The 13,952-nt window shown below is 44.3% G+C and overlaps 1 protein-coding gene across 2 annotated transcripts in view; it reads left to right on the top strand.

Moving 5' to 3' along the window:
* Positions 1 to 13,952, top strand: part of DDB1 (damage specific DNA binding protein 1) — a 31,254-nt gene that overhangs the window by 10,062 nt on the left and 7,240 nt on the right. For both annotated transcript variants that reach the window (XM_004264179.4, XM_049714411.1), the window contains 11 exons: positions 2,909 to 2,984; positions 3,080 to 3,188; positions 6,276 to 6,454; positions 6,551 to 6,714; positions 6,793 to 6,900; positions 7,061 to 7,268; positions 8,066 to 8,161; positions 8,270 to 8,381; positions 9,905 to 10,028; positions 10,335 to 10,499; positions 11,223 to 11,317. In XM_004264179.4, the coding sequence (XP_004264227.1) occupies positions 2,909 to 2,984; positions 3,080 to 3,188; positions 6,276 to 6,454; positions 6,551 to 6,714; positions 6,793 to 6,900; positions 7,061 to 7,268; positions 8,066 to 8,161; positions 8,270 to 8,381; positions 9,905 to 10,028; positions 10,335 to 10,499; positions 11,223 to 11,317 (1,436 nt within the window). The remainder of the gene's footprint in view (positions 1 to 2,908; positions 2,985 to 3,079; positions 3,189 to 6,275; positions 6,455 to 6,550; positions 6,715 to 6,792; positions 6,901 to 7,060; positions 7,269 to 8,065; positions 8,162 to 8,269; positions 8,382 to 9,904; positions 10,029 to 10,334; positions 10,500 to 11,222; positions 11,318 to 13,952) is intronic.

Below are 13,952 nucleotides of genomic sequence, written 5' to 3' on the forward strand. Positions count from 1 at the left end.
AAAAAAAAAAAAACTTGGATAATGGAGTAGAGGAATGGTGGAAGAAAGATTACAAGTGAAATTTAATGTTGTTTATATAAGGGAACTGATAGAATCCGTAAAGAGAGAGGAGACTGAGAATTTCATAGAAAGATGTACATGTAAAGGTAACTTCTAGAACAAAAGTATAGATCTTTGTAAATTCCAAGAGAACATAATAGTCGAAAAGATCAAAGAAAGACTACATAGTGAAAGACTTTTATAATATACAAACAGTAAACATACCCTAAAATAATATGACAGAACTGATATCAAACATCTGTATGAGTAACTCATATATCAGATATCTGGTACCAGTAAACAAATGGGCTAAACTCACCTGTTATAAGAAAAAGATGATCAGATTGGATCATAAGGCAAAAATTAATTCAAAGTAGTATATAGGAGGCACATCTTAAAAAAAAAATAATTCAGAATATAAAAAAGTAAGAGGATGAGAACATATTAATAAAAAAATAGAGGTTTATGAATTAGGAAGAGATCATAAAACTACAAAACTCAAGAGAATCAACTGAAAAGCTAACAGGCAGTAAGAATTCATTAAGGTAGGATATAAAATTAATGTTCTGAAATCAGTAGTTTTCATGTAAAAACACAATTAGAAGGTATAGTAGAGGGAAAGAGACAATTTACAATAGGAATAAAAAGATAAAATACCAAGGAATAAGTTTAACAAGAATTGTGCAAAATCTATGTAAGGAAAACTTTAAGATACTCTTAAAGGATTAAAAGGATAGATTGATCAAATGAAAAAGACATGCCAAGGTCTTATAAGTTAACATTATAAAGCTCTTTCTCTCTGATTTTTATATTTAATGTATTTCAATAAAAATATCAATAGGTTTTTTTTCTTTGACCTGGGCAAGTCAAAGACCAAATGGGAAACAGAAGCAGCAAGAAAAGCTAGGAAGGGCTTCCCTGGTGGCACAGTGGTTGAGAGTCTGCTCCGCAACGGGAGAGGCCACAACAGAGAGAGGCCCGCGTACCGCAAAAAAAAAAAAAAAAAAAAAAAGAAAAGCTAGGAAAACTTAAAAGAGCAATGAGACGGGCCTAGTTACCAGATATAAAAACGTACTATTAAACCTTAGAAATTAAAAGTTTGGTTTTGGTGCACGAATAGGCAAGAGTCCCATGGGCAGACTCAAATGTCCCGAAATAGACACAACTGTATGTGGGACTTTAGTGTACAATAGTGGTGGTATCTCAGGTCAGTGAGGTAAAGATAATTCTTTTGAATAAATGGTGTTGGGATAACTGGAGTCATTTGGGAAAAGATAAGTGTGGATCCATACTGCTCAGTGTATACCTTGCTAGAATCTAAATGGATCAAAGACTTAATGTAAAAATATGAAGCCATACAAAAACTAAAAGAAAAAGGTGGTGAATTCTTTTCTAATTTTGGAGTGAGGATAGTCAAACAATGACTCAAAAGTACAGAAGCCAAAAAGAAAGATTAATAAACTATCAGCATAAAAATAAAACACTTCTGCATGGCAAAAACAAACACTGCAAGCTAAGTTAGAAGAAATGGCAAATTGGATAAAAACGTTTGTAGTTCATCTTATAGGCAAAGGCCTAATCTCTCTTAATTCATAAAAAATTTCTAGAAAGACCACGAAATTTCCTGCCCCCAAATTAGCAAAGTACATGGATAGACAGGTAACAAGCCTAACTTATAATAAGTGCAAATCAAAACAAAATAGTGATACTATACTTTACCAGATGCCAAAGTTGAAGTTTGACAACACATTGTGTTGGTGAGGCTGTGAGAAAATGAGCGTGCTCACTGAAAATGTCTGCGGAAACTACAACTGCATCTAGTGATTTGCCCCGCAAGCCCAATTCTGGGCATCTAGCCCATAGACCTTTATATGTATAAAGTGACATAAATACAAGATTACTCATTGTGGCGTTGTATATTGTGGCAATATACTGAAAAAGGGTCCATCAGTGGGAACTAACTAATAAACTGTTACATCCATACAATTAAATACTGTGCAGATGTCAAAAACAAGAAACTATTCTGTTATGATAAAGGCCCAGGCATATATTAGATGAAAAAACAAGGTGCAGACAGTTTGTGATAGGCCATTGTATATTGGCTTGCAACACAGTGTTTACCTATTTTCCTAAATTAAAAAGAATTGGAAGGATAAACTATTATTGTTTACTTATTTGGGGGCTAGGTTGGAAGGAGAGGTATAGGGGTGAGACTTCTGTGTTAAATATTTAAAAAATAAATTTTGGGACTTCCCTGGTGGTTCAGTCGTTAAGAATCTGCCTGCCAATACAGGGGACACAGGTTCGAGCCCTGGTCTGGGAAGATCCCACATGCTGTGGAGCAACTAAACCCATGTACCATAGCTACTGAGCCTGCACTCTAGAGCCCGCGAGCCACAACTACTGAGCCCATGTGCCACAACTACTGAAGCCCCTGCGCCTAGAGCCCAAGCTCCGCAACAAGAGAAGCCACTGCAGTGAGAAGCCCGTGCACCGCAACAAAGAGTAGCCCCGGCTCGACACAACTAGAGAAAGCCCATGTGCAGCAACGAAGACCCAACACAGCCAAAAATAAAATAAATTTTAAAAAAATTAAAAAATAAAAAACAAATTTTGACTTTGAGTCATGGAGATGAATTATCCCATCCAAAATCAAATGAAAAACCGAAAAATATCAGGCTCAAACGGCTTTAAAAATATCTAACTTCTTCAGAGTCTTAAAGCTAGGGAGGAACAGAGTGGGTATTTTATCTCAGGACTGACACCAAATTTCTTGCTCTTCCCGTGGGGTTAGGCTGCTCCTTCCTTAGACTGTGGGAGCGGAGTGTTGGTCTGTGCTGTGCCTCTTAATCTTTGATCTTTGTTCCAGGCTTATGGCCCCTGCGGTCTGATCCTAATCGGGAGACTGATGACACTTTGGTGCTCTCTTTTGTGGGCCAGACAAGGTAAGATGAGTCTGGTGCCAGCTCCAGGTGCTCATGTGAAGGTTGCAAGGTGGGGCAGCTGGTCTGGCTGACCCTGGCCTTCCATTCTGCTGCAGAGTTCTCATGTTAAACGGAGAGGAAGTGGAAGAAACTGAACTGATGGGTTTTGTGGACGATCAGCAGACTTTCTTCTGTGGCAATGTGGCTCATCAACAACTCATCCAGGTAGTAACGGAGAAAAGGGCGGGCCTCGTTTACACTTGAATTTGACCTAGAGTGCAGTACAGAGCACTGCCGGATTTTTGGAAGTCAGTTTTTATGGCTCTAAAAGTAATGTAAAAAGGCTAGGGAAAAAACTGGAATTACCTAATCACCCACTACTGAGAGCAGTTTAATTAACTCTTAACTTTGGAGTTGTTCCTTTTAGCTTTAATTTTTCTTTGCAAATGTATATACGGTCGGCCCTTTGTATCTGTGGGTTTGGATCAGAAATATTTGGGATGGGAATTCCCTGGTGGTCCAGTGGTTAGGACTTGGCATTTTCACTTCCATCCCTGGTTAGGGAACTAAGATCCTGTAAGCCAAGTGGCATGGCTGAAAAAAAAAAATGGGGGAAAAAAACTTCAGAAAGTTCAAAAAGCAAAACTTGAATTTGCTGTGCACCAGCAGCTATTTACGTATCATTTACACTGTATTTACAATTATTTACATAGCATTTACATTATATTAGGTATTATAATCTAGAGATGATTTAAAATACACTTAAGGATGTGAGTAGTTTATAAGCAATTATTGTTCCGTTTTATATAAGGGACTTGATTGAGCATCTGCGGATTTTGGTATCGGCTGGGGGATTCTGGAACCAGTCCCCTGCAGATACTGAGGGATGACTGTATATTGTGTTTATTCACATTTTCTTTTATGGATGGGATCATTATATATATATTTTTTGAGGGTGGGCAGGGGGATATTGTTTTCACACTAATTATATCCTGTCTTCTGAGACACACTTTTCCCCCGTGTTATAATAGTAGTATATACTTATTTGGAGAATACTGAAAAGCACAAAGGAAAAAAACCAGTCGTAGGCTACCATCCATATATGACTTTTGGGAGCACTTTCAGGGCGCTAATTATTATAACCAGAGTTCTAACTCTGTTCAGATCCTTATCTTAAATCTTTCTGTGATATGGGGGGCATATAGCCTTTTGGCACTTTTGTTAGCTGTGAGAGCCTGATTTCTTCGCACCTCTCAACGCCTGGCAGTCTTTTTAAGTTTGGAGTGACCGTGATGCTCTTGGTTTTTTGCACACCCTCCTCACCTTTTGAGCCGTTCTCCACACTGAGCAGAGTCAGTGATTTGCCTGTGGCAGGTATAGCACTTGAGGGCCTGAGGACTATTGAACTGTCTTTATCTTTTTATCCTCTTGGTCTTCCTTTTAGGCAACAGGCAGTGGTGGGTTTGGTAAAAACCAGAGGGAAGCTTCTGTCAGTTTGTTGAACAAATGTGGGGAGTGCCCAGTTACTGACTCATCGCTTTGTCAGTGTTTTCTAACTGGTGGCCTGAATACTGGCCCCAGCTCACATATCTCTTGTTAAAGGCCTTTCCTGTTTTTTTTTTTTGATTTTCAGAATTATGCTGCTGCCCTGGTTTTGTAGTTTACACTAGACCAGACCCTTCAAAAGCTGATTTCCTATTTTATACCAGCCCAATTATTACTAATGATGGATTTCTTCTCTTTTTTCTCAAGGGCAATATTAGGTTTTTTATTAAAATCTTTAGTCTTCCCCATTGAAGCTTCTGAAACACCTTTGTTCAGCCATCAAAAGGACCACATTTTCTGTGTATGAAACCAGAGTTCTGCTTTCTGATCTCTCCCAAACTAGAGCCTTTCCTTTCTCAGAGCTGTGATCCTGCAGCCTTGGCTCGGCATCACACCCTGTCCTTGGTCCTCTAGACCCTGCACCGGGGCTTGAAGACAACCACCCCTCCCCCTTTGGCTCCTCTAGCTTTGAATTACACGTAAACCTTGCTGGCCTTAAAAAAATACCTTCTAGACCCCAGAATTTCCCTCCAGCTATTGCCCTATCTCCGTCTTCATCTAGATTCTGGAATCAAGAAAGTCTGTCTACACTGGCTGTCTTCCTTCTCCTATCTTCACTGCAGGCTGCCTGATATGACCCCTCCTACTAAATTGGGCGCACATTCCAGTAGCTGCTGCCTCTTTCTTGAGATGTGTCCTTCCTGAGCTGTCCACTTCCCTCTTTTCTAACTTTCTTTCTAACCCTCTAAATGTGCCTTCTCATATACTTTTTTTTTTTTGAGGCTTGTTTTTAACTTTATAGTGGTGTCTTCTTTTTTTGAATTTTATTTTATTTATTTTTTTATACAGGAGGTTCTTATTAGTTATCTATTTTATACATATTATTGTATATATGTCAATCCAGATCTCCCAGTTCATCCCACCACCACCCACCCCCTGCCACTTTCCCCCCTTGGTGTCCATACGTTTGTTCTCTACAATGATGGGCTTCTTTACCAAATGGAAAGACTAATAACCCTTTGAAGTATTATGTAATCCCATTGTAGTTCATTAGTATGAATAACAGCTTGTAGTGTTTCTGCATCCCCCATAGTGTTTATAATTCTAAAGGGCTTTCCTCTTTAAGTAGAAACTCAATTTTGATAAGTAAGGTGTATTGATACATAATAGTGTTATCAGCCTGCTTTTTGTTTTATTTCAATGATGAAATAAATGTATAAAATGTATTCATACATAGTAAAGAACTTGTATATTTTGGATATTTTATTTAATTTATTTATTTATTTTTTGGCTGTGCCGCGTGGCTTGCAGGATCTTAGTTCCCTGACCAGGGATTGAACCTGCGCCCTCGGCAGTGAAAGCGCGGAGCCCTAACCACTGGGCCGCCGGGGAATTCCCAGAACTTGGATATTTTAGAGACCTGATTTTTGGGTTGAGAAAAACAACTAGACTTGTAGTTGCAGGTCTTATTTACTCCATTGATACCTTTCCATAGGTTGTGTTACCCAAGCCTTACTCAGAGTGAAACAGGCCTTCTCTTTTTCTGCCTGTAGGTATGTAAGCTGTAAGCTGCTTGAAGCCAGTCTTCTTCAGGGCTTCAGCTAAAAATGACATCTTCATGTAATTAATCATTGCAGAACTTTGGAAAAATATATCTATGTGGCAGAGGAGCTTATTCTTAGGGTTCCACCAGGGCAGCATTTACCACCTTCTCACCCCTGTTTAGATCCCTGCAGGGGCTTGGAGACATTGCTCTTCTTTCTCTAGATCACTTCAGCATCTGTGAGGTTGGTCTCTCAAGACCCCAAAGCTCTCGTCAGTGAGTGGAAGGAGCCTCAGGGCAAGAACATCAGTGTGGCCTCCTGCAATAGCAGCCAGGTAGTAGTAGCCGTGGGAAGGGCCCTCTACTACCTGCAGATCCATCCTCAGGAGCTCCGACAGATCAGGTGTGTGTTTATCTGTCTGCTCTTTTTGCCCTCCCTGTTCTCTGGGGCTTCTTTGATCCTTGGATTCCTTCCTCTGACGTATTCTTCCTTGTTCAGCCACACAGAGATGGAACACGAAGTGGCCTGCTTGGACATCACCCCTTTAGGGGACAGCAGTGGAATGTCCCCTCTTTGTGCTATTGGTCTCTGGACAGACATCTCAGCCCGAATCGCGAAGCTGCCCTCTTTTGAGCTACTGCACAAAGAGATGCTGGGTGGAGGTGTGTTTCTTTTAAGGACCTGGGTTGGGATCAGAATCAGAATTTGGAACAAGAACTTAATGTACCTCTTTCCCACAGAGATCATTCCTCGTTCTATCCTGATGACCACCTTTGAGAGTAGCCACTACCTCCTTTGTGCCTTGGGAGATGGGGCGCTTTTCTACTTCGGGCTCAACATTGAGACAGGTGAGACTAGCACCTCGAGTGAGGGGCTCTTCGGAAAATCTGGAGTATTGGAGTTGGCAGAGTTCTTAGCCTCAGGGTGCTGCTTTTGAAGCTTCACAATCCAGCTGTGTGTCCTGTTTCGTTTCTTTCCTTTTTTCTCTGGATGCCGTTCTTTCTGTAGGCCTGTTGAGCGACCGTAAGAAGGTGACTCTGGGCACCCAGCCCACCGTATTGAGGACTTTCCGTTCTCTTTCTACCACCAACGTCTTTGCTTGCTCTGACCGCCCCACTGTCATCTACAGCAGCAACCACAAATTGGTCTTCTCCAATGTCAACCTCAAGGAGGTGAACTACATGTGTCCCCTCAACTCAGATGGCTACCCTGACAGGTGAGCCTCTTTTTCTTTCCTCAGCGAGAGCCAGGAGTGAGGACATCGTGTTTTTTTCCTCAGACCCTCCCCTCCAGCCTTTTCCTAATGACAAAGTCCGTGACCAGCTGAGATGGGAGTATAGAGCAGAGGTTTGCAAATCTCGGCTATGCAGTAGAAACACCTTGGAAGCCTTTTTAAATGTACAGAATTGTTTTTGAATCCTTCTTAGAGTTTGATTTGGTGGATCTAGGGTTGAGCCCTAGATCTGAATCTATATTTTTAGAAAACCTCGTAGGCGATTCAAATGATTAGTCAAGTTTCAGAACCCCTGATGCAGAGATCTTTATGTATTCCCCTGGAGCAGCGATTCTCAAAGTGTGGCTCCTCATAGCCACAGCACTACCTGGGAACGCATTAGGAATGTAAATTCTCAGGCCTCACCCGCGGATCCTCTGAATCAGAAACTCCAGGGTTGGACCCAGCAGTCTAGTTTAACAAGCCTCCCAGCTGATTCTGATGCCAGCATGGTTTGATAGTTTGAGCATCACTGTTCTATATTCGAATGCTTTAGTATTAAATAGTTAGTTGTTAAAAATCTCAGCCTAGGCCCAACCAGACCAATTAAATAGGAAAATCTCAGGGGTGGGACCAGGCATGTTTCCCAGGTGTGATTTAGCATAGAGTCAGTTGAGAACCACTACCCTGGGGTAAGCTAGTGTAATTCTGCCTTGTTTTCCTTCCCCTTGTGGAGTTGCCTCGTATAATCCTTTCCTTCCTTGGGTCTACTCACTCTAAACCCAGAACCTTCTTTCCAGCCTGGCACTGGCCAACAACAGCACCCTCACCATTGGCACCATTGACGAGATACAGAAGCTGCATATTCGTACGGTTCCCCTCTATGAATCTCCCAGGTGAGGGCAGGGTAGGGGAGCTGCGGGGGCAGGGGTGCCCTGGGGGTTGGTGTGGAGCACCTCAGACTTCTCCTGAGGGGGCCCTGTTGCTCTGTACTTGTTCTACAGGAAGATCTGCTACCAGGAGGTGTCCCAGTGCTTCGGGGTCCTCTCCAGCCGTATTGAAGTCCAGGACACGAGTGGGGGCACAACTGCTCTGAGGCCCAGCGCCAGCACCCAGGTGAGGGCAGTGGACAAAGAAAGATGGTGTGAGAGCGGGGCAAACTGTTCTGTAAAGGCTCAGCTAGTAAATAGTTCTGGCTTTGCAGGTCATATGATCTCAGTCACAACTACTCAACTCTTGTCTGCCATTACAAAGGCAACCATAGACAACAGGTGGGCATAGCTGGGTTCCAATAAAACTTTATTATTTATTTATTTAAGAAGAAAAATTTATTTATTTTTGGCTGCATTGGGTCTTCACTGCTGTGCACGGGCTTTCTTTAGCTGAGGTGAGCGGGGGCTACTCTTCGTTGCAGTGCACGGGCTTCTCATTGCGGTGGCTTCTCTTGTTGCGGAGCATAGGCTCTAGAGCGCAGGCTCAGTAGTTGTGGCGCACGGGCTTAGTTGTTCCGCGGCATGTGGGATCTTCCCGGACCAGGGATCAAAGCCGTGTCCCCTGCATTGTCAGGCGGATTCTTAACCACTGTGCCACGAGGGAAGTCCCAAAACTTTATTTAAAAAAATAATAATAATTATTTATTTGGTTGCCCTGGGTCTTAGTTGTGGCAGGCAGGCCCCTTAGTTGCAGTTTGAGGGCTCCTTTGGTTGCGGCTTACCGGCTCCTTAGTTGAGGCATGCGTGTAGGATCTAGTTCCCTGACCAGGGATCAAACCCAGGCCCCCTGCATTGGGAGCATGGAGTCTTAACCACTGCGCCACCAGGGAAATCCCCAATAAAACTTTATAAAAACAGGCAGTGAGCTGGATTTGGCCCCCTCATTAGAGGCTTGAGAAGAACTTTGAGTAAGCGTGGCTGTCAGTGATTTTGCTACTTGGTAGCCTTGCCTGATGAATAATTCCTTTTCTCTTAACATCAGTTTGGGTGCTTTGTGTAGGGTATGGGTAACAGTGCAGTATAATAGGTAAGAGCATGGCATTTGGAGTCTGACAGAACTGACTCCAAAGTTTATTGCTAGCTGCGTGACCTTGGGCAACTTCAGTTTTCTCATCTGCAAAATGATAGTAGTGGGACAATATGGAGCCGCACATCACAGACCCAATGGAGATGTTAGCTGATCGTTTTAGTCCACGTATTCTCTGCCTTCCTTGCTCGCAGACATCTGTGGTATGGCTTCTTCCCTTAATCCAGAGTAGAAGGTCTTTATATTTTTCTTTTTATTTGCAGTGCTCTCCTGCTCCTCCCATTGAGAGAGGTGGAAGCCTGTCACTTTACTAGGTCGCCTGAGTTTCTCGTTAGCTTTCTTGATGTCGTAGCATCACTGTTTAGTGCTCTCTAATGCTCTTACGTTCTGGCGGTGTTTTGGATGCTGTGTCCATACCATATGGAATTTGGATCCTTAGCCTTGGTCCCTGAGTCCTCCTTGAAGCCCTCTGTTCTTTAGGCTCCATGCAAGCGGCCAGCCGTAAGGTTTCCTCGTTCAGACTCAGCCACTGTTCCCTGATCCTGCCTGATGCTCACACTGTTGTTCCCAGCACCCGTTCTGCTTTTGAGAGGGGTGATGTGTGTTCTCTCTGTTCCCAGGCCCTGTCCAGCAGCGTCAGCTCCAGCAAGCTGTTCTCCAGCAGCACAGCCCCTCACGAGACCTCCTTTGGAGAAGAGGTGGAGGTGCATAACCTCCTTATCATTGACCAGCACACCTTTGAAGGTGCAGATGAGCTCTTTCTGTCATTTTGTACCTACGTCCTCCCTAAGCTAGGCTCTTCTGGGCTCTGCTGTATTCCAGAATTTGATGGACACTGGCAGACCATCCTAGGAGGAGCAGAAAGGGGTGGGGCCTCTGAGTTGGCCATGAGTCCAGAGTGCTGGGCCTCCTCAGGTCAGAATAGGTTGGTGAGGAGACAGGAATAGCAGGAGGCAGACCTACTTCGAGCTGAGCTGTGGGCCTCACAAGTACAGAAGCGTGCTTGCGTGGGGGTTGTCAGCCAGTCGCGTCTCTTCTCCTCCCTTCTAGTGCTCCACGCCCACCAGTTCCTGCAGAACGAGTATGCCCTCAGCCTGGTCTCCTGCAGGTTGGGCAAAGACCCCAACACGTACTTCATCGTGGGCACGGCCATGGTGTACCCTGAAGAGGCGGAGCCCAAGCAGGGTCGTATTGTGGTCTTTCAGTATTCAGATGGTAAGCGGACACAGTCTCCGGCTTTTGAGAGATTTGGAACTGGGAATGTAAGCAGACTCTTTTAGGTTTCAGTCTCAGTTACGCAGAAGAACTTGGGTTAATTGCTGTGACGTGAGACTCATGATGTTTCTCTTAAGCTCTTGATGATCTGAATGAGTTTTGGAGTATGTGAGCAGAGGCACAAATAAAATCTAGCACGTGTTTCTTCCTTTTTCACTCTTTGAAAGGAAGGAAAAACGGGGAGAGGTGAACTGTGAATAAGAGAACATGCCGACCAGAACGCGAGTTAGGAATCCTAGTAGGAATCCAGGGTGTGTTTCCCACTTGGCTGCTCAGCCTTTAAGGTCCTCTTCCCAGCGTCAGCACTTTGAGTTCATTTCTACCTCTTTTCCCATCTCCCCTACTCAAGATGGTTCTAAAGACTAGCTGTCAGCCCCGAAATCTCAGAATAGATGGCTGAGATGGAATTTGGTCTCCATCTTGAGAGAGATCTGGAGTCTCAGGGTGGGAGACACAACCTGAATGCTGTGTAGAATCACTGCACATTTGGGGTTCACACTTCCAGTGGTGGTTAACCCCAGTGTGTACTGACTCTGTATTTCCTGCTTTCAGATGAGTGGTTTTGGGGGCAGGAATTAGAGCCAGAGGGGAAGCATGGGATTCTTTTGATTAGTTAAAGTATGGGCTCATAAAGGAGACTTAAGAGTATCTTTTTTCCCCTAGGAAAACTACAGACTGTGGCTGAAAAGGAGGTGAAAGGGGCTGTGTACTCTATGGTGGAATTTAACGGGAAGTTGTTAGCCAGCATCAACAGCACGGTGAGGCCCCTCCCACTGGTGTCATGCCTTAGGCCTCACACCATTGTCCACAGAACACGTTTCCCTTGTATTTCCTGAAGCTGCACGTGTATCACGATTTTAAGGATAACAAAGTAGTGAGTATGGAGGATGGGGTTGGGAATATGGGGAGCTGGGGTTGGACCGGACAGCAGATTCGGTTATGTGAAGCCCAATCACATCATCCTAAGCGCTGCGGGAATTGAGAAAGGGGTAAGAGCTATGGTCCCTGCGCTTAGAATGTCTCGTGATGTGAGAATATTTCATCTGTGTGGAACAAAATGAGCCAAACCTCATTATCCTGAGTACGTCCCTGAAATACTAGGCCTGTGAAATATGCCACTTCGCTTCCGGCATGACCCCACCTCCTCCCTTGCAAAAAAAAATGAGTTTCATGGTCAAATGCATTTGGGAACTGCTGTATCCTGTATCCTCTTCTTAGAAGCTTCACGGTGCATCTTACCATATTAAAGGTTCTGAGAAGATCAAGAGTAGAGAGACATTATTTAAATACTTTAAATCGACATTCATTCAAGAAATATTAACTGAACACTTGCAGCATACCAGGCACTGTTTTGGTAGTTGGGATGTAGCAGTAGATGAAATGGACAAAGAGCTAGCCTTCTGGGGCCAGTGAGCAAATAGAATACATATGTGTACCCAGGACGATGAGAAATACATGGTGAGAAATAAAAACGGGACAAAAAGCTGAAGGAGTACCAGAGCAAGCATGGGAGGTGGCGCTGTTTTGTCACGTGGTCAGGAGGGTCTTGTTTATACAGTGGCATTCAGGCAGGTTCCTAAAGGAAGGGAGGGAGCAAGCCATGCCTCGGTCTGGGAGAAGACAAGTGCCAGGAGTCCGGGGCCAGCCTGCCTGCACTCTGCACGGGTGGGCGCTGCTGGGTGACGGGAGATGAGTCCGAGAGGCAGCGGAGGGCCAGCACTTGCGGAACCTGATAGGCCGAGTGTGTAAGGACTTTGGGTTTTACTCTGAGGGTGATGGAGACCTCTAGAGGGTTCGAGCGAATGAGTGACGTGACTGTAGTTATATTTCGAAAAGCTCATTGCGCATCCTGGGAAAGGTCGTAGGGGACCAAGAGTAGAGGCAGTGAGATCAGTTAGGAGGCTCTGGTGATGATCCAGATAGCAGTTGATGGTTGCTGGGGGCAGGGTGCTGATAGAGGAGGTGAAGGGTAGTCAGATTCTGCAGATGTTAGTATTGAGGGACTCTGGTGATGGATTGAAGATGAGGCGTGAGAAGGGAATAAAGGGCCAAGAGTTTTGGCCTGAGTAACAAGGATGGTGTTGCTCTGTACTGATGTGGGGAGATTGTGAGTGGAGCAGGTTTGGAGGGGAAAGGAAAACTGTTCTTTACTCACAACACTTCTGACACCATATGTATGGGGTTTTTAATCCCTATACCAACCAGTTTTCCAACCAGGCGTCCTATAATTTAATTGAATTCTGACATTAGCCACCCAGAGTTAGTGTCAGACCTCACAGGTTTAAGGGCTCAGTCCCACAAGACTGTCCTTACTTCAAACCCCAGTCCCAAGTAGTGGTCCCCAAACTTCTTTCTGACTTGGTACAAAGTCAGGGGTTCCCCAAATTCCCCACCCCCCTTAGGTTTGATAATTTGTTGGAAGGGCTCACAAAATTTGAAATGTTTACTTATATTTGGTGGCATATTACAAAGGATTTTATAAAGGATACAAATTAATAGCCAGATGGAGAGGTGCGTAAGGCAAGGTCCAAAAGGGTCCTGCGGGCAGGAACTTCTGTCTTCGTGGAGTTGGAATGCACTACCCTCCCAGTATGTGGCTGTATTCAACACAAGAACTCTCTGAACCCCATAGTTTAGAGATTTTTATAGAGGCCTCTGTATGTAGGCATGATCCATCATTAAATCAGTCTCCAGCCCCTCTTTCTTCCCTGGAGGATGGGGGTGGGGCTGAAAGTTCCAAGCTTCTGTTCATGGCTTGGTCTTTCTGGTGACCAGCCCCCATCCTGTAGCTATCCAGGAACCACCAAGAATTGCATCATTAGAACGAAAGACGCCTATCACCTAGGAAATTCCAAAGGATTTAGGAGCTCTGTGTAAAACATTCCTATTAGGAAATTACAAAGGTTTTAGGAGCTTTCTGTCAGGAACCGGGGGCAGAGACCAAATGTATATTTCTTCTTATGTTGCAGTGGGGAAACCAGAGGTTTGCTTTTGAAAATGCTAAGTTTCAGTAGTCATCTCAGTGGAGATGTCAGGTAGGTAGGTGGATGAGAGAGGTATGGGTTCTAGCAAGAAGCAGATGGAAGATACTAGTGTGGCAGTTACTAGGTGGCATGTAAAGCTGAGAGTGGTGGAGATCACCTGAGATCACCTGCCTGCTGAGAGTGGGTAGAGGAGAGATCTGCAGACTGAGCCCTGGGGCCCTCCAGCCTTTCAAAGTTGGGACGAGAAGGAAGATCCAGCCAAACAGAGAGGAGGTGCCTAGTGAAGTAGGAGAGGAACCAAGAAAAGTGTTCTGGAAGCCATGGAAAGAAAGTATTTGAAGCAGGAGGGAAGTGATAAACTGCAGGTGCTGTCGGTGGGCCAGATAACATAAGGATCGAGAAATGGCCA

Source organism: Orcinus orca, chromosome 8 (assembly GCF_937001465.1).
Source record: "Orcinus orca chromosome 8, mOrcOrc1.1, whole genome shotgun sequence".
Lineage (NCBI taxonomy): Eukaryota > Metazoa > Chordata > Mammalia > Artiodactyla > Delphinidae > Orcinus > Orcinus orca.